This window comes from Sturnus vulgaris, chromosome 13 (genome assembly GCF_052056855.1).
Source record: "Sturnus vulgaris isolate bStuVul1 chromosome 13, bStuVul1.hap1, whole genome shotgun sequence".
NCBI lineage: Eukaryota > Metazoa > Chordata > Aves > Passeriformes > Sturnidae > Sturnus > Sturnus vulgaris.
In genome coordinates, this window is record NC_142255.1 from 18967869 (window position 1) to 18986977 (window position 19109).

A 19109-nucleotide genomic window follows, 5' to 3' on the forward strand; every position below is an offset into this window, starting at 1 on the left:
CGGTCCCGGTCTCCATCCAAGGTTCTTCTGCCCCTTCGCGTCCATCCCGAGCCCTTCGGGCGTCTCTGTCCCGCTCAGCTCCCCGCCAAACCAGGGGACTCTGTTCTGGCGGAGGGATCCAGCGTGACGCGTTACCCTCCCCTCACAGGAATCGCGTAGCGCCGGCGAGCGGGAGGTTCGATTGTGGCGGGCGGCGATGGCGGCGGAGCGGCGGCGCCGGGCGGGCGGCGGCCTGGGCGAGCTTCTGCTCCGGTGAGGATCGGGGCTGTCCGAGCTCCTGCTCCTGTGGAGATCAGGGCTGTTCCCGGGGCTGTCCGGGCTCCTGCTCCTGTGGGGATCGGGGCTGTTCCCGGGGCTGTCCGGGCTCCTGCTCCGATGAGGATCGGGGCCACTGCCTGGGGTCTCCGCTGCTTTGCTGAGGGAGGTCTGGCCCCGCTTGTGTGGAGGCTGCTGAGGCTCCGGTTGCAGCCTTAGAATGTTTAATGTATGTGGGTGATGTTGCTGTTGAATGAGGAATGCTGAGGGGAAAGGTCATGTATCTCAACGTTTTCTTTTCTTTCAGGATACGTGAAGAAGGAAAGGAGAGTATCCCCGAACATCCCTATCTCTACGAGGTAAAATCATAGACCGGTTTGGGTTGGAAGGGAGCTTGAAGATCATCCCATCCCACTCCCTGCCATGGGCAGGAACACCTTCCACCATTCCAGGCTGCTCCAAGCCCATCCAACCTGGCTTTGGACACTCCCAGGGATCCAGGGGCAGCCACAGCTTCTCTGGACAACCTGTGCCGGGGCCTCTCTACCCTCACAAGAAGGATTTCTTCCTAATTTCCGATCTAAACTACTGTGTCAGTGTGAAGCTGATCCACCTTGTCCAGTCACTTCATCCTCTTAAATGGTCTCTTTCCATCTTTCCTTTAGGCTCCTTTCACGTACTGCAGGAAGGCTTCAAGTGGGTCATAAATGGATGCAATAGGAAATCAGTCTGTGGAATTATATAATTTTGCAACTTCTAGTATTAAAAAAAAAGAAGCTGAAATGCAACGTCTCTATAGAGTGTATTAAAGAATGTTGATTTTTTTATTTTGCAGACTGACGTAGAGATCTCATTGGTTGGTGGCAGTTGCAAAAATCTCGTTGAAAAGTTTTGGAATGGAAGCAGTGCAATGTATATTTTGCAGAAAGCTGTAAGTGTGCATGATAGATGTTAAATGTAACCCAGACTTTTGAATTCCCAGCAGATCTTTTTCACACACCTTGCAGTTTTTGACTTACATGCACATTTCTCTTCTTAAAGACACACAATGAAGAAAGTGACTCCCTGGAGGAATCAAGAACAGATGATGCTGTTTATGCCTCCGAGGTTTTGCCAAAGGAGAATCCTGGAGCCCTGGCACTTTCTGTTGGAAGAGCAAAGTAAGTGTAAAAGCTTTCCCTCCCATTTTGAGGGAATTTTGTTTTGTAATTTTGTGTCTTTTTCTGATATTCAGAACCTGTATCTTCAATCCCCTAAATAAAATTATTCATTAGTTTATGAGGAGTTGTGACTGTTTTCCATCCTGCAAAAGGGCCTTCCTACTTTTAATGGCTAAAAGTGTTAAAAAAAAAAAAAAAAAGCTAAAATCCAGGCATTGGAAAAGCACTTGTAAGCTGAGTTGTTGGGTTAATGGGATTCATTGGGTGTAGATGAGCAAAACATCCTCACTGAGACTACAATGCTTATTTTTTTGGTAAAGCTCCTGTTAAAATAAGCCTCAAAAATCTGGTTTGCACCTTTGGTTTTATTTAAATACCAATGTGTGGTACCAAAATGTGGTTTACCTAACTAATGTATTCCTTTAATTAGCTTAAAATGTAATATTCAATTATAATTTTAGAATCTTCACTCTACATTAATATATTGTTATTTGCTGGCATCTTACTTTCTCCCTGTTCCTATTTCTAGGCAGTTGATTTCCTTGTACACCATGGTGCAAAACCCAAACATGAGTTACCTGGGGATGAGTGACCTGGTTGTGCTTCCTCCCCTCTGGGCCAGGTGTGATGGTTCTGATCCTCAGCACATCTGCTGGATTGGAGCTGAGCCTCTCAAGGCTGGAAACAAAGTCACAGGACTCAATATTTACACAGTTTCATGTGATGGTAAGGTGACCATGGTGCACAGAAAATTAAATGAGACAGGCTAAAAAATGTGGGAATGCTGATGTCACAATGCTGTCTTTGTTCTTTGTGTGATATTGGCTTGGAAATGCTCTTTATTGCTGGTTTTAATGAATAAGAAGGGGTTAAAATAAAAGAAAAGTTATTTATAACCAATGTTGTGTGGGGAAATGGCTTTTTAATTTTGATGCACCTGTAGCTGTGCAGGCCTACCTCAACTCAGGTGCAACAACAGGAAACTTAAACTGCTGCCATTCAGCATCTCACACAACCTCTGACTCATTCTAAACATTTATTTATGTTCATATCAGCTCTTATAATCAATAGCAGCAATGCAGGGAGAATTCCAGCTCTCTAAAGGACAGCACGAGTCGTGCTTCACCAAATGGAGTCTTTGGGAATGAATTTGAAGTGCAAAAATTGAATTGTGTCAAATGAGGTTTTTGATTCTCTCTTTTTTTCCTTTCCTAGGTCCTACAGCTGATAAAACCCGCTTTGCAAACCTGGAAGAGCTCAAAATGGAACATAAAATAAGACATCATTCATCTGTTGTAAGTTTTTACTCTCTGTTGTGGCTTCAGTTGAAGTTTTAAAACTTAAAAATTTTGGGATTTATGATGCTGGTTTTGGGAAGCTTTTTAAATCCTTTATGGAAACTCAGTATAATTCTATAGTATAACACTCTGATTTCAGGTCATGTTTATAGTGCATTTGTGTGGTATTAACCCTTTTTATGTGTTTGTGAAATGTTTTTAAAATTACTTTGCCCCTGGTATTTTTGTTGTTTTATTTTTGGAAATCTGTTAATTTTAGGTGACAACAAAAGGATTTGCTCAGTATGAGTTGATTGCAGCTGCTGCAATAGAGGACACCATTGCAGAATCTGGAAGCAACATCTGTGTGGATATCACATGGAATGGTGTGGAAAAGATTCTGGAGACTCCCCCACTGATCTCTGCTGCCACCCTGGTAAGTCAGGATGGAAAAAGCAAAATAAACCCAAGCTCTTGGCACAATTCACATCATGAGCAGTAGAAAGGATGGAAGATAAAAGCAATGTCACCTGTTCATCAGCTGAATTATAAGTTGTGCTGTCATGCTTCTCACTGATGAAAATTTTAGGACACTTGATTTCTAAAGTTTGAAACTGAGATAAAGTTGTGGAATTTTCAGAATATTGCCCTGGAGTCAGGAGACCCCCGAAGTCCTGTGTTCCAGCTGTACCGAGAGCTGCAGTTCCTCCTGGTGAGTGCAGGGGAGAAATTCCAATTTCATTTTGCATGGAATGGGGATTTTGTGTGCTAATAATCTGCTTTATTGAAAACTTCATCAGATGTTTCAAAGATAACTTCAAGGGTTTATTTTAGCTGAAATTTGGGGTTCAGTTTTAGAAATCTTGAGTACAAAGAGGACAAATCATCCAGGAAATTCTGAGAATTTGTAACAGCTGGTTAGCTGTGAAGAGATTGGTGATTCTTGGTGAAGTTATCTGTGACAGATGGTACAAGCAGGACTCCAAAGAAGAGCTGAATTCTGTTGTGATTTTCCTGCTGCCTTTAGGCTTTGGCTGAAGGTCTGAGGACGGGTGTGACTGAGTGGCCTGAGCCATCAGAGTCTGAATCAGCTCTTAAACTGGTCCAGGAATTTCTGACTGGTAAATGCTGCTTGTTCCATGGGGAGGGAGGGGTGTGACACTTCACAGGAGTAACAGAGAATTCCACACACAACTTCTAAAGCATCAGAACTGGAAATGTTCATTTCTGTGCTGTAACCACTGCACAGTGGAGTTAAATAGGTTCATACATATTTGCAATTTTTCTTTGTCCTAGTGTCATGATCAAAGTAATAATAATAAAAAACATTTCCTAAAAGTCTTTTCAGACTATATCCTTACCCAATAAACCATTTTTAAATGAATCAATTTTATTATTCAGTGTATTTGTTAGTTGTAATGTGCCTGGGGATTAATGATTGGTTTGATGACACTTTTCATAGCAGTGGAACTTATTTTTTTAACTCTACTAGATTTAAAGAAGAAGCTGGATGGAGATTATATATTTGGAAACAAGAATGAAACAGAGGTGTGTGCAATTTTCTAACAGCTGCTTTGTCATTTTGCTTCCCTTTTAACTGCAGTTATTTCAGATTTTGACTAAATCTTGTGTATTATTTTTATGTAAATAGTAATGTAAAGGAACGTGGATCTCTTGCTTTCTATCTACTGTGTAAAAATAATGGGAGAAGGTCTGATTTCTTCTGGAAATTCTGACCTTTGTGCCATTGCATTCTAGCATTAATTTGTTTTTCCTGCCTAATTTAGTGATCAGCTGAATATGTGTCCTCTTTATCTAGAGATGATACTGTGAAGCAGTAGGCAAATTCAAGTTATAAAAAATGTGTTTGGTTATATAAAGATTTTTCCCCCCTCTCAGCCTACAAGGAAAGGTTTAGGTCTATTTTCTATTAAGAGAGAAGCAGAATTTTGTTGATAATCTAAGAATATATTGATTTTTGAGTCAACAGAACTATTCTGTATCAGGATTTTAGGGAAGTATTTCTCTGCTCTGAGAATTTGAGTGTCTGGATTTTGGCCTCCCAGGCACTGCTGGGTACACAGACAATACCTGGCTGAAATCTGAAGTGTCTGACAGTGCCTTTTGTTTCTGCTCTAAGGCTAGCAGTTATCCAGTGTGATGATAATTCTTCAAAGAATCAGACTCACTTTTAAATAAAAATATACTTTCAAATTGGGAAATTACCAATTTCCCTGGAAAAGGGTGAAAATCAGTGATGCAGCCAAGTTTTGATCTCTGGAGAAATTCAGATGTGGAAGGTTTTTGACTGCCAGGCACTATTTTTCACTGAAGACCAATACATTCTTCCAGAAAATCAAGTGTGACACAGATGCTGTGGACAGTTGCATAAAATCAATCTTTGGTGAGCGAGGAGACCTGGATTTTACTGAGCAATTATGGTGCAAGATGAAAAGTAAGTACATTGTCCCCCATCTGTTTCCCTTTCATTTTCTTTATCTGCTAGACAGTGTTGTCTTTTCACGGAAATTCCTGTCCATTTCTGAGTTTTAAGGACTCATCAGCTCTTCAGAAAAATTGTATCAGAAGTCTTTTCCTAAAAGAGCCCATTTTAGGGATGTAGGATGATGAATTTTCTTACAACCTTCCAATGGCAGACCAGCATCTAGCAGGAGAGAATTTCATTTTATTTGACTGCAGAAGGTACTTAACCATTGGTAGTTGCTCTAAAGCTAAAACCCATCTGCTCTAAAACTGAAAACTTTATAATTCCTTTTTCTCTAGATCTGAAGGACAGTTTTCAGTGTATATAGAGTTCAGTGGTCTCTGTTGATCATTGTTTTTTTAGAGTAACCTTTTTTAAAATCATCGTATGACAAAGCTGCCAAAAAGCTGTGCAGTCTTTAATTTCAGCTCTCATTCTTTAATTGAGGGGTTTTGTTCATGCAAGGGTGTGTTGGCCCGTTGTTATTGACTTAACAGCCAGAGAAAGAGCCTGGGTTGATAATTAAAATATTGGGTTTTTCTTTCCAGGTGTCAGTTCCTATCAGGAGTTAATAGACTGTTTCACACTGGTCATAAAATCCCTGGAACATGGTGAGATACAACCATGGGTATGTATTTGTATTTCACAATAAATGTTGAAATTTGGGATAGTTTCAAGTAAAATGCAGTTCTTGTCCCTTCCCTGCCCCTCATTTATGTTTTTAAATTGTTTCCCTGGTGTTGAACTTGTGAGCAATGTTGATGATGTTTCATGCACAGTTCCATCACAAAAACTTACTTATTTTTAGATTCATCAAGGGAGTAGCAGTTTCTTAAGTCAATTGATCCAGCAGTCCTACCATGGAAAGATGGAGGATGTTTCCCTCAGTGACATCACTCCCATTCAGATGCTCCTGGAGATTGGCTTGGAGAAGATGAAGAAGGATTATGTCAGTTTTTTCATAGGTGAGCCTGGCACTTGGTAACAGCATTAGGAATTCAAGAGAAAAAGTATTCCATGCAGGAAATAATGAACTTTTTGGGTAACCTCCCATCTCCCTTCCTTCCCATCTGCTGAAGTGCTGAAGTTTCCAACTTCCTTAATAATGGAACCTTTTTCAGCTTTTAAATTTCAAAATTTTCAAAACTTATTTGTTTCAAAAGAAGCATAGCTTTGTGTTTTACCATTGTTGTTACCCCTTCATTTCTTTTTGCATCTGTCATCCTGTTTTCATTCTCTATTTATTTGCTTTTTTATTTACACTACTTTGGTAAACTTGTATGTCCTGAGGAGGGTGGTTGTCCCCAAGTACAGGGTGGGTTTCTTCGTTGTGCAACCTTGGTGATAAATAAAATAATTCCTTGACAATACCACTTTAGAGGGGTTTTCTTGTTTGGAGTGAATTATCATGTCAATAAATAACATCACATTCCTGCTGACTTTGTACTTTCATAGAATTTCCTGTTTGATCATCTGAATGTTGCTTGTATTTGATCTAATAACATGTATTAAATTTTAATTATTTTTTCCTGCTGTTCCTTTTACAGGCCAGGAACTTGCAACAGTAACCTACTTGGTGAGATGCTTGATTTTTATTTTATAAAGCAGAGCATGCTTAGCTGATGGTGGCATGCAAATCATATAAGCTGAGAAACTGAGCTGCAAATTATGAGGCTGGAACAGCACACTGCAGAAATGTCATTGTTTTGTTTCCTTATTCCCAGATAATTCCCTTGATGTCTCATCTAGGTCACTGTCAAGGCAGTGAACCTTTGTCACACTTTGATGGGGCTTTGTTCTGAGTCTGCTGGGCCACTCTAAAATCCTTGGAAGGAAGATGATTTTATTTACTGAGGGTGTTTTGTGTGTCTGTAGCACGCCTGAGTGGTCAGGTAAGAGCAGAGGCTCTTGCTCTTCCAGGATTACTTCATTTCCACATCCGTGGATCTGCAGGAACAAGTCCAGCGTGTTCAAAAGCTTCACCACATGCTGGAAATCATGGTCAGCTGTACAGGCTTACTGCAGTTCAGACATGAGAACCTCTTCCCTTTGACACAGTAATTATTTCATTTTTATTTTTACTTCTGCTCTTTAAATGGGAATCACAAATAGAGTTTGTTGTTTGGTGTTTTTAAGAAACCTTAATGTTGGTGATAGTGAAACTGCAGAAGGAGCAGTTGGATCTTCCTGCCAAATTTTGCTTTGGAACTAAAACTGAAAACTAAAGGAAATAATAAAATGTGAGAGTATAGTTTATTTTGCACAAGGTTTATGCTCTGTTGTAGAAGCATTTCTTTAAGGAAAGTAACCTGATATCTCTTTTAGGATTTGCATGAAGTATTACAAGGAGAACCCTCTGAATGAGAAGCACGTGTTTCAGCTGCCCATCACACCAGCTCTGGTGAAGAAATTCTATCAAAAGTAAGAGAAACTTCAGTGTTTGCAGCATAAAATTCAGATGTGACTGAGTACCTGACTCAGTTTTGATGGTTTTTGATTATTCTCAGTGATAACCCTGAAGTCTGGAAGGTGGAGATAAGTAGTGGGCATGGACAGAAGGAGGTTAAAACAACGTGGCAAGTCAGTACCAGTGCTCCAGTTGAACATGGCACAGCAAATAATTCAGGTGGGGAATGTTGGTGTGAAATGAAATAATCAAAGCACAAACTTCAAACAAATTCAGTTTTTATCCTGAGTTCAGTGGGTCTGAGCTTTATATTTACTTTTCAGCAAAAGCAAAATGATATTTTGTCAACTACTTAAAAGAGTGAGGTGGTATTTATAGAATTAAGGATATTCAGAAAGTGATGACTTTTTGTTTTCTCACCTTGGCTGAGTTATATTTTTAGAGTTAAAATGACAATAGTTCCAAATATGAGATGATTGCTGCACAAAAAATCTTGCACCTTATTTCTAAAATGTTTGCCAGTGAATCTGAGAAGAGTTTTGAAGATAAATTTCCCTGTTGTTAATGCTGGTCTCAAATCAGAGAAAGTGCAAAGGGAGAAAATCTTCCTTGCTGCAAGCAAATGTAGAACAAGTGGAAAAGCATCAGAATGGGGAAGAATTAAGCAGAGAGACTGGTACAGAAATCATTTTCCTTTTTGGAATGAGGTTTGATGTGAGAATTTGGTGAATCTTTCCTGTCATTATTGATTTTTGTCATGAAGTGCTTCAGTAAAACAGTTCTGGAAACTGCTCCTAATCCCAACTTTTCTCTTTGTCTTTGCAGGTTTCTTTTCTGACTCCACAGTAAATGGAAGCAGTGAAGAGAGGCTGTATTTTATTACCATGACTCAGTGCAGTCAGGTGCAGTTCACTTAAGTTGATGTTGCTGAGCAGGCAGGACTGGAAAGGTCAAAAAAGGGGGAAAATTCAGTGTTTTCTGTCCCAACAGAACTTTTAGAAACACTCTGGGCTTCAAACAGTTCATATTCATTGATTTATTTGCTTTATTACACTTAAGTGGAACCTCCACAGCCACAATTCACCTGTAGCACCTAATTTTTAAAAATGTAGTGCAATTATGACTGTACAGTATAAATATTTTGTAAATAATGGTGGATATTTTTCATATATTTACAGGCATTCAACAAAGTTGTGCACTTTGGGGTTTTATATTTTATTTTTTGATCATTAAAAATGCAATCAGACACTGTTCAAAGTGTGAATTATCTTAGCCAACAAACCAAACAATATTGTCATGTTCTCCTGGGATCAAGTGATGCTTCATCATCCTGAAGGATTTGGAAAGCTCTTCACTTCATCCAAGGCCTTGGGATCTTCAGCTACTTTGGGTTTCTTTGTCCCTGAATTTATATTTTGGAGTATTCTTGGAAATACTTCTCTCTCCTCTTCAAATTATTTTATTCCTTCAATGTGAAGTGAGTTATTTTAACAGTGTTGTCTTGTATGTTATGTATATTTTTTTGAAAAACAAAAGTAGTATAATTGGCTGGACATAAAAATTTAAATATTTTGGCAGTTGCATGTGTTATGTTGATTCATCAGTGAGGTAACATTTTGGTGGCCTAATTTAAATAATTCCATAGTTTTGTACATGCTGACTAAATAATCTGAGACAAATATTTTGCATTAAAAACTTAACTATGGGTAAGTAAGAATAAGGAAAGCCCCCAATATTCATGCTTTTAGAAACTATAAATTAGAGATGATTATTACAGATTTTTACAATTTCTGGTTTCCAGTACAGCCAGCTGAATTGTGGAACCAGGTTTTTATAGTACTTGTTTCTACCTGCAGTAGAAGGAAATTTAAGGTGGACTGTTAATTTTGGAAGTGCTTGGATTACTTAAAATCCATATTTTTGTGTGTAATATATCAGAATTGTGTAAGGTAAGTCATGTTCCTGTAAAGCAAACTGTAGAGATGTGGTTTAAATCTGATTCAGAAGTTGTCACCTCGGATTACTCACTTCAAACAACTCTTCTCCACACCTAAATACAAGGTATATATTATCTTAAATTTTAGACAGGAATAAGTTCATATTTAAGTCCTTTTACATTTTAAAATAATTTCTTTCTTCAAATAGCAATTACATGGTAATCAAAATGCTGTTGATGAACAGACTGAAATCAGAATTTACAAGCAGCTTTTAATCACTTGAAATTTGTACTGGCAAGATTTGAATCACTTTACTCTTAACTATTTTTCTGATGAACAAAATGTGTTATAGTCTCCAAAATAATAAGAATTGTAAAATCTACTACTTAGAATTGGTGGAAAGAGAATGTATTTTGTATTTTGGTAAAACCAAAAAGATGTTTTGGGAATTGAATAGAAGAATTATAAAAGCTCTAGGTGGAATGGTAAATAATTCTTCATTACAGGGCTATAAAAAGAGACATCTGTGGTAAATTTTAACCACTCAGATAAAACAGTTGTAGGTTGGAACATGTGTGCAAACATCAATTTTAGCTGTGGTTTCGAAGGTAGAATATGAGGAGGACAATACTGATGAGAATGCAGAGTGTGAAAACTGTAGGAAGAACAATCTCTGTCACCATTTCCATGTGAGTAATCAGGGAATCTAAAATTTGAGAAATGAGGAATATGTAAGAGATGTAATCCTCTGGAGTACAGTAATACCTAACTTAGAGTTAACATCAAGATTTTTTTTGAACATAAAAATGTTGACATTGGCTTAAACAGCAAAGCAAGCAAACAGAATTTCCTAAATCTGCCAAAGCTGGAGCAAATCCATGAGAGTTTTCCCTCTCTTTTTTCAAGTTAAATTTCTGAAGACATGCCAGTGCTCAAAGGGCTGCAGGAATTCTCTTTGCTATGAATTAGCTGCAGTGCATTAACAATATTTTACTGGTCCTTTGATTTTTATTCCCCTCACACCAAGGTGAAAGAAAAGCTCTAATCTTTTTATGATTGTTCTGTATCTGTTTGAAAAATTGAATGGGTTTTATTTTGTACAACTTTATTCCACAGAGAAGCCTGGAAGAGTTCAGTAAACCCAGTTCATTCATTCTGAACATGACTTGGAAGTGGAGGCTGAGCAGGATTAATTTAGGCTGAGTGCTGGGATGTTTCCTACCATGTGGAATTTAGTTCATTCTCTTGTAAGAATCTATAATGATTATTTGATCTTTCTTTATTAATTCCTACTCCAGGAATTCTGAAAGGTTCTGATTTACACCAGAAGGTTTTTTAGGTGTTCTGGATCGGTTGTGTTGGAGTTCCTTTGTTACCAGGAGCATCAGAGCCCAAATTTAATCTTAGGCCAGTCCTTAGTCCTTTTATGTATTTTTATAGTTCCACTTGATATAAAATTCAAACATTTAGACATTTTTTGTGGGGTTGTCTTGATTTGTCAGGGTTTGGTTTGTGTTTGAAAAAGCATTCAGCAGTTTTATTTTAAGGAGAATGCTTAAAGTCATCCCCAACCTCAGTTTGAAGTTGCTCTTCCAGTTCCTGTATTTCAGTAACATCCACAGCTGATCCATTTAGCTACAATGCTTTTAGTTGGAGACAGTAAATAAAGACATTTTTCTTTAGAGGCTTGTAAGGCTTTTGGGAAGAAAACAGCTTTTAGCAGTATTCAGAGAGCAATTTAATATGTGAACTTTACAGAATTTGCTTTTCTAGAAGAAAGCAGAGCCATCATTACCTGCAGCAAGGTGTTGGTGTGTGGCAGAGCAGGTGTCCATGGCCTTCTGATGCCAGTTTTCCACCTGGGAAAGGGTGACAGCTCTGTGAGACTCCAGCATCCTCCTCACTCCCACAGCTCCTTCCCCTGTCCCTACTATTAACCTGAAACCACTTTATTCTACCAACACATGATTTTCTGGAAGTTTCTTTGTGAGTTTTATTGCAGTGTATTTCTCTGAGTTAATTAATAACATTTTTAACAGCACATAATACATTTCAGGTTATTTTCCAGTAGGGTAGTACATATGTGGAGTTTTCTGCCTAGAAATCTGACAGCACTTCTAAATAACTTCTGATGGAGAATTTTTGATTGCATCAGTAAGTCCAGCTTTAAATAACAGCTGGAATTTGTGGAATGCTTTAGGGACAGTAATTGAGGCTGTTTCCCACTTTCAGTGATTGAATATCTCTGTATTAAACAGATCCCTAATTTACAGAACCAAAGTGTCCCTTCTGTACCATATTCATACAAGTTGTTTCCTGAAATTCAATGTGATATGTGCACATAAATCAAAGAAAAAGAAAAAAAAAATCAAAATTAGCAGCTGCCATCACCTCTCTTTGATTTGGGAATCCATTTGCACTGATGATCTTTTTGTAGTAGTCAACAGATGCCTTTGGGTACCGTGGTTTATTCTTGTTTTTGAAGTCAATGTGGTAAAGCCCAAATCTTTCAGAGAAGCCTTTGTTCCATTCAAATTTATCCAGCAGTGACCAGGCAGTGTAACCTTTGACATTTACACCATCATTGAGAGCTGGAAACAGAACACAAATCACTGATAAAGGTGGGTTTTGTCCTTAAAATACGGTTCTGTAAATGTTTTGGTTTATAGCAGGAAGAGATGGAGGAGGAGGACACAAAAATGATGTACAAATTAATTTAGATTCTTTGAAATTGTTGTCTTTAGCTTAAAAGTACTGGAGCTCTATGGGCATAGCAATTTCTTCTTTCTGCAAATGGAAACTGATTTATTGCAGTATTAAATCTCAGGTTATTGTACTTTTTAGTATTAATATGTTTGCTTAGGTTGACATTTGGGTGAAAATTTGAGAGTGGTTTGCTGTCCATATTGACTTGTGAATAGTTATTTTTCTGTGATGGAAATGACAAAGTGAAAAATCAGCAGAAGGTGAAAACACCCCAAAAGTTAAATCCTACAGAGCTGTTTTTAATTGACCTTTGAGTATCTCGTTGATGTATCCCTTCAGGTACTGGATCCTCCACTCATCACACAGCTGAGGGCACTGCAGTGTTTCAGACACTCCATTCTCTGTCACATAAATCAGGGGGTTCCCATACTGGGTCTGCAAATAGAAATGTTTAAATTGGCTCACATCAAATCCTTTTGTTTTGACAGAATATGTGAATTAGCAAAGTGCATTAAAAGCAAATGTGTAGTAGGAATTTAAGTTAAGTTAACTACGGGGTTTATTTTAAAATGACTGAATCCTGTAGTTTTCTGAGCTGAAATTACAGGTTCTTTGACAAAGAAAATTCCCACTATGACAAGACCAATAGCTGGAACTGTTGAAAATCTAAAACTAAACCAGGCATTTTGTTTGCTTCCTTTAAAATTAAAGATCAGCTTTACTCACCTTAATGAAGTTGAGTAACCTTCTGAACCCCCAGGGCACAGAGTAGAGCCACTTAGGGCCTGGAGCTGGCCAGTTGGGGTCCACCAGTTCAGCCAGGTCATGGTCAGTGTGGTAACTGGACACTTGGAGGAAGGGAAAATTCTTCTGCAGAACATAACGAGTGGTGAAATGACCAATTCCCAGGAAATCCGAGGTGCCTTTAATATAGGTTTTCTCTTGCACTGAGAATGTTGGTAACCTGGATGTCCCCAGGCCCTGCTGGGCACTCTTCCTACCTAGCAAAATAATTATAGGAAACAACTTCTGAGGAGCATGGAAATTGGTTTTCTTTATCTTATCAACAATAAATCATAGAATCATAAAATCCTGGATGGTTTGGGTTGGAAGGGAACTTGATCATCCCATTCCACCCCCTGCCATGGGCAGGGACACCTTCCACTGTCCCAGGCTGCTCCAAGCCTCAGTGTCCAGCCTGGCCTTGGACATTTCAGGGGATCCAGGGGCAGCCACAGCAAATCTCAGCACCTGTGCTGGGGCCAAATATGGTTTTCTAAATTTAGTGTTCATGTCGAGAACACCTGAGCTTAAATGGCTTTTTAAGAGGAGATAATCTTTCATCCTTTTGGTTTGGAGAATTGAGATGGGTACAATGCAGGGAGAAAAAGCAATTTAAAGTGTCCTGGTGTGTCCCCAAACTGCCCAGGGGCATTTGGTTCCTTTGCTGTCTCACCTGTGCCTCACTTGACTGAAGCACACACCTGGCCAGGAGTTCTTCCCTTGTGATGTGCTGCAAGTGTGGATCTATTCATGTCCTAGTTCCTGGGACTTACCTACATAATTCTTCATAACTTCTGGGTAGTCTCCTCTGTAAATGGGGTTTGCAAACCATCCCAGGTGGAACTGGATGTACCTTTCAGCAGCATCTCTGTCTGTTTGGCTGTGTGGATCAACAGGTTCCCCCCAGCCACTCGTTAGGGAAATTCCAACCATCCCTTAAAACAAAGGGACAATTCTGCAGTTCTTGAAGCCTTTAATGGAAACAGCAGCACAATCACAGAATAAATCCTGATTACCTCTCTGCTCCCTGCGCCAGGTGGTGTTGTAGGAGTGCCAAACCTTGGCATGAGTCTGTAAAAATCATGTAAAAATAGAATAAATCATGTGCACGTTTGCAGTGCACACCACAACATTTTCATCTCTTACGCCACAGAAAGCTGGTGAGCACTTTTTGCACTGAGGTCTGTCTGAAAATACCACAGAATTTCTTTTGTTACAGAAACTGTCATTTCATGTAAGACATCACAAAAGCAAAGATTCCTTCCCTAAATTCCAGGATATCCACATGGAGCTGACACACAGCCCTCAGGACAGGGTTCTGTCCCATGGCTCTGCTCTTTGGATGCCTTTCCCTAATTTATTCAGGCAGATGAAAGTTAATTTTTATCAGAGACTTCCTGAAGTCACTGGCAACATTCAGGTTCATTTCAACAGGCTAGGATGTTGCTGCTTGTTTCTAGACTAACCTGGATATTTTCTTTTTCAGCCAGCTTGAAACAAACCATAAGAGACATTTATAATATAAGGAAAATTGAAATTGTTGCAAGTGTTAAATCAAGCTCCCAACAGTGATAGTGCCTTGGATTATGCACTGGAGGTTTAAAGCCAGATAATAATTTCAGTGTCCTACTTGAAAATTACATGGCTGTGAAACTCTACTTCTATTTAAAGAGTGCAATCTGATAAAAATCCTTAATTGACACATAATTTCAAGCACAATTACAGGAGGTTTTTTACTTTAATGATGTGATGAGCAGCCTTGTAGGCGCCGCAGCCGCCGAGCTTCAGTCCTGGCGCGTGTTCTCCTGTTTCATAGCCCTTCTCAGCCACTGCCTGCAAACAGCCACAGTCAGTTCCCGGCCTCCAGAGCCGGCCAATGTGCTCCATCCTCTGCATCCCAAACTCTCCTGCCTGGGCTGTCCCTCTCCAATCCCCTTTTCCCTCCCTTGGCTCCCGTTTCCCGCCTGGCTGGTGGCCAGCTGTGGTTTGTTGGGAGCAGGGTTAGTGGGGTGAGCTGAGGAATGGGGGAGGGTAAATAACAGCTGCCTTTCCAATTCCTCGTGTCTCTCCAGCTGAGGGGTTTTCCAAATTTTCCTGGAATTTCACAACTTAAAACTGCCCTTGTGCAAAATCTGCCTGCTGAGATTTTTTTGGCCACCAAGATGAATGGTTTAAATCTTTCCCCTTCCCTCTCTCCATTTCTTTCACCTGCTCTCCTCTAGTGTCACTTGCACAGAATTTTGGGAACAGAACAATGCAATGGGAGTGTGTGGAAGGAAAGCATTGGTGACTTACCCAAGGATTGCTGAACGTAATCCAGTGTTTCACACGATCTCCAAACTTCTCAAAACACAGATTTGCATAATCGTTAAAATAATTAATCATGCTTATATTCTGCCAGCCACCATACTTTTCTTGGAGAACCTTCGGAAATAAGAATTTCAAGAGTCACTAATTGTACTTGAGGGTCATCTGCTGCTTAAAAAAGACTTCTATTTCATTCAATTTCTATTTCTAGCTCAGAGATTTTCAAGACTTCAATGCATATAAAATGCAAATGAATAGGAAATATTTACAAGTTCTTAAAATCATGCAGGCTTCTCTAGTTTTTTAAGTACTCTTGGTTCTTAATCTTAGGAAATTATTTTTATCAGAAGGCTTTATTTGGGGTGTTTCACTAATTTAAATATTGTCTGACCTGTGGCAGATCCCAGTGGTAGAGGCTCACAATAGGGGTGATGTTGTTTTCCAGAAGACTGTTAATTGTGTCATTGTAGAATTGTATTCCCTTCTCATTCAGTTGCTCAGCTGATGAAAAACACAGACAAGGAATTGCCTGCATTGGTTCCCAAATAACTGCAAGAACAGAAATCTAAAAATCTTAACTAAGGAATTTTACATTACAATGTTGGGAATTCTGTGATGGTTAAGTGCACACAAACAGAAATCTCTTTAACAGGAATGTTGAAGAACTGTGGGTTAATCAAGAGTAAAATTCCTTACAGATAAGAATATTGGGAAGAACTGGTGGAATTGTGCTTACCTTTGATGCCTGTGGGCATAATCCTTGGCCATGAGATGGACAAGAGGTAATGATTCACCTTCAGCTCCTTCAGTAACTGAATATCATCCTGTGAGAAGAAAATCCAATTAACACATCCTAAGGCCAAGCAGAATAACTTCAGTTCCTCATCTGCCTTAAATAATTCTGAATGTAGAAAATCTATGAAAGATTTGCACAAAAGAGGGTTCCATCTGTTATTTTCTGATCTTTGATGGCTTGTTCTACTTGAAGCCTTTAACCACTTTTTTTTTTTTTGACAGTCCAAAGAACTGAAATGTTTTTGTGTAACTGTGGAGACTGAAAGTTTGCACTACAGAAAAACGAGCTGAGGATTTGCAACACAATTATATTTATGTCAAAATTTGTATTAAAAAATGATAGAAGCCTGTAAATCTTGACCTCAAACATTTCAGCTCAGGCTCAAAAACATAATTACTTGGACTTTCCTTTACTGTCTTATACTGGAATGAGAGCACTCCCTAAATCCCATATGAATATATGTTCTTTTGCTAAGAAATTGTATTTCTTTAGTGTTCAATGAAATGAGAAATTGGTGGTATTTGTGCCAATGCAAAGAGAATTCTGATGATCAAAGCAGAGTGCTCTGATACAAAGAGGACCTGGTAGCTGGACAAATACAAGCAGGTTTTAGAAAGTCTTTCTAAACACAAATCCAAATTGTCTCTTCTGGTGCCACAGCCCAGTGGGGCTCAGAGTCCCAGCTTCTCTAAGATAATTTTTTAAGCTGTTCTTTCAAACTTCTGCTGGTTTGAGAGCTCAAATGAAACCTCTTCCATTTTCCCATTTCAGAAGAGTAAGGCATAATTAGTTTCTTTTCTCTTAGTTCTTGCTGAGACCTCTGGTTCTCCCTTGGACTTCATGTATGTGGAGAAACCTCAGTGAAATATAAATTTTATTAAATTAGTTGCAATTCCAGTGATGTAACCTTGGCTTCTCACAGTCATTTGAATTCCTCTTGCTGTGTATCTGTCTTTTCTCCAGCACAGTAATTTGAAAATTGGTTTTGATGGTATTAGTTTTGGAAACATGTGAACAGATCTGCATTGATTATTTGTTTGTTATCCTTTCAAAAAATGGGGAACATCCACATTGAATTTTAGAGCCTCTTAAAAATACACAGAAAATCTCATACATGCACACACACACACAAAGTTAATTTTAATTAAAGCTCAGATGTGTTTATTGTATTTCTAACTAAGCATTTGGACTTCCTACAACATCTAGAATATTTTTTGGACACAAAAATCCTGAAAAGCTGAGATGTATTTGGGAAACACTGGGATTATTGGTTCAATGAGATTATAAGGAAAGGAGATTTTACTGTACTGATTAAAAATATCAGCCCTTGGATTCTTAAGTTAAATAAGCCTTTAGAGCAGCTAAAGCTGATCCTTCAAAATGGGAAACCAGGATCAAGGAATGGCCCCAGAACATTTGCAGAGTTGTAATTAATTCCTCTTGAGCAATACCTTGACTTTGTAGTAGCCATCACAGGCAGAATCTCCCGTCTCATTCCTGACCACTTTCCCTTTCCTGTGAGTGAAAACATCCCAGATGCTTGGTCCCTTCCCATCCTTGTCCCAGGCCCCTTCTGTCTGGTAGGCAGAACTTCCAACACCCCACAAGAAACCTGAAGGTAAAAACAGGAGAGTTTTTGAAACATTTTCCTGCTAAATGTTCATGGGAGAAAGGAACTGACAGTGAAAGTAAGCAGTGCTGGAGAGGATGAGGTTTTTACATTCAAAATTTATCTGTGCCTAAATAGGTCTGAAAATGGGTAATGAACTGGAGGTGTCCTGTTCTGATGTAATGAAAAAGGAATTGAATCCTTTCATTTATTAAACCTGTAAAATCTGGGTGTTACAGAGATGAGGTAGAGCATTGATAGTGTGGCAGAAATGTCTTCCTGAAAAATACAAATGAGGTTTCTACATCATTTCTCCCCCTGGTGTCCATGGTAGTTTTAGCAATTTCAAGTTTAGATGTTATGTAAAATACACAGAAATATTCTGGATTATTTTCCTATTGCTACACAAAATACCATATCATAAATGACTTAAAACCTTGAGCATGAAAACCAATCGTTTTTTTGCTTTTGCTTGGATGAAATGTGTTCAAATATGAAAAAAGGATAAGGTTCATAAATCCATACTGAAGAGTGGATTGGATAATAGTGAACAGTTTGAAACAAACCCAGTGCAGTTATCTCACTAATTTCTTAAAGTAGCTGCGTAACAAAGTGTATTTTAGTTTATTCCATTAATTGTAGGTAATTTATAAAAAAGAGGAGAGTTCTCAGGTGTGACTTGCTCCCCTGCATTTGAATCAGGGAGATGTGGATAGGAATTGTTAACGTGTGAGCCTTTGCTCTGTGTTTCCTGTTGATCTGTGGAATGCAGGGCCGTGTGCATCCCTGTATTCCAAAATGTTCCTGCATTCTGCAGCCACCTCCATTTCTGTTCTTGCCATTTCCCTGGAAGTACAAGGAAAAACCTTTTGTGTTTGTGCAAACACACAGGAGCACATCTAGAACATTCCAACACCCAAACCAGCTGGGCTCGGAAGGTACCAGCTGGGAAAGTGCCGTAGTAGAAGGAGCCTGGGTTGTTCTTGGTCCACGGGAAATCCTCGGTCACGCTCAGTCCCAGCAGTGCCACCAGCACAGCCCAGCACCTCAGGATGTGCCTCCTCATCCCCAGCAGCTGCTCTCTGCCAGGGAAAACACAAGAGCTCTGTCAGGCCTTGCTGCTCCTCAAATTGCTTTGGGGGTCAAAAGGAAAAAGTTGATTTTTTTTCTGCTGGATGGGAAGTATAAGTGAAGGCTGAAAGCTTGGGCTGAGTGGAAGGAGCAGTTAAACTTTTGGCAGGGTGGGGAAAATGAGGGAAGATTGAGGTGCAAAATTAGAATTATTAGAAGCCACATATTTTCTATAATGTTATTTATCTTTATCCTAGAGGTCTCTTTGTTGGTACCTGTTTAGTTCTGAATTTTAAACTCTCCCACAGATATTAGT

At 39.1% G+C, this 19109-nt stretch overlaps 2 protein-coding genes across 2 annotated transcripts; one reads left to right on the plus strand and one right to left on the minus strand.

The window, feature by feature from the left end:
• Positions 1-15: 15 nt before the first annotated feature.
• ZWILCH (zwilch kinetochore protein) lies at positions 16-8835 on the plus strand. The gene is made up of 18 exons (XM_014874550.2): positions 16-252; positions 563-614; positions 1091-1186; positions 1297-1415; positions 1945-2141; positions 2631-2710; positions 2973-3128; positions 3333-3404; positions 3720-3813; positions 4185-4240; positions 5045-5147; positions 5726-5805; positions 5986-6142; positions 6725-6753; positions 7098-7234; positions 7503-7598; positions 7685-7803; positions 8410-8835. Exons 1-18 carry the CDS (start codon positions 197-199, stop codon positions 8499-8501), a joined length of 1791 nt encoding a protein of 596 aa, XP_014730036.2. The 5' UTR covers positions 16-196; the 3' UTR covers positions 8502-8835.
• Positions 8836-10111: 1276 nt separating this feature from the next.
• LCTL (lactase like) lies at positions 10112-18788 on the minus strand. The gene is made up of 13 exons (XM_014874544.2): positions 18665-18788; positions 17565-17725; positions 16054-16141; positions 15709-15818; positions 15306-15434; positions 14748-14843; positions 14027-14081; positions 13784-13945; positions 12954-13228; positions 12536-12662; positions 11913-12112; positions 11317-11380; positions 10112-10227 (listed from the first exon to the last, which is right to left on the minus strand). The coding sequence occupies exons 1-13, from the start codon at positions 18786-18788 to the stop codon at positions 10112-10114; spliced, it is 1707 nt and encodes a 568-aa protein (XP_014730030.2).
• Positions 18789-19109: the final 321 nt, after the last annotated feature.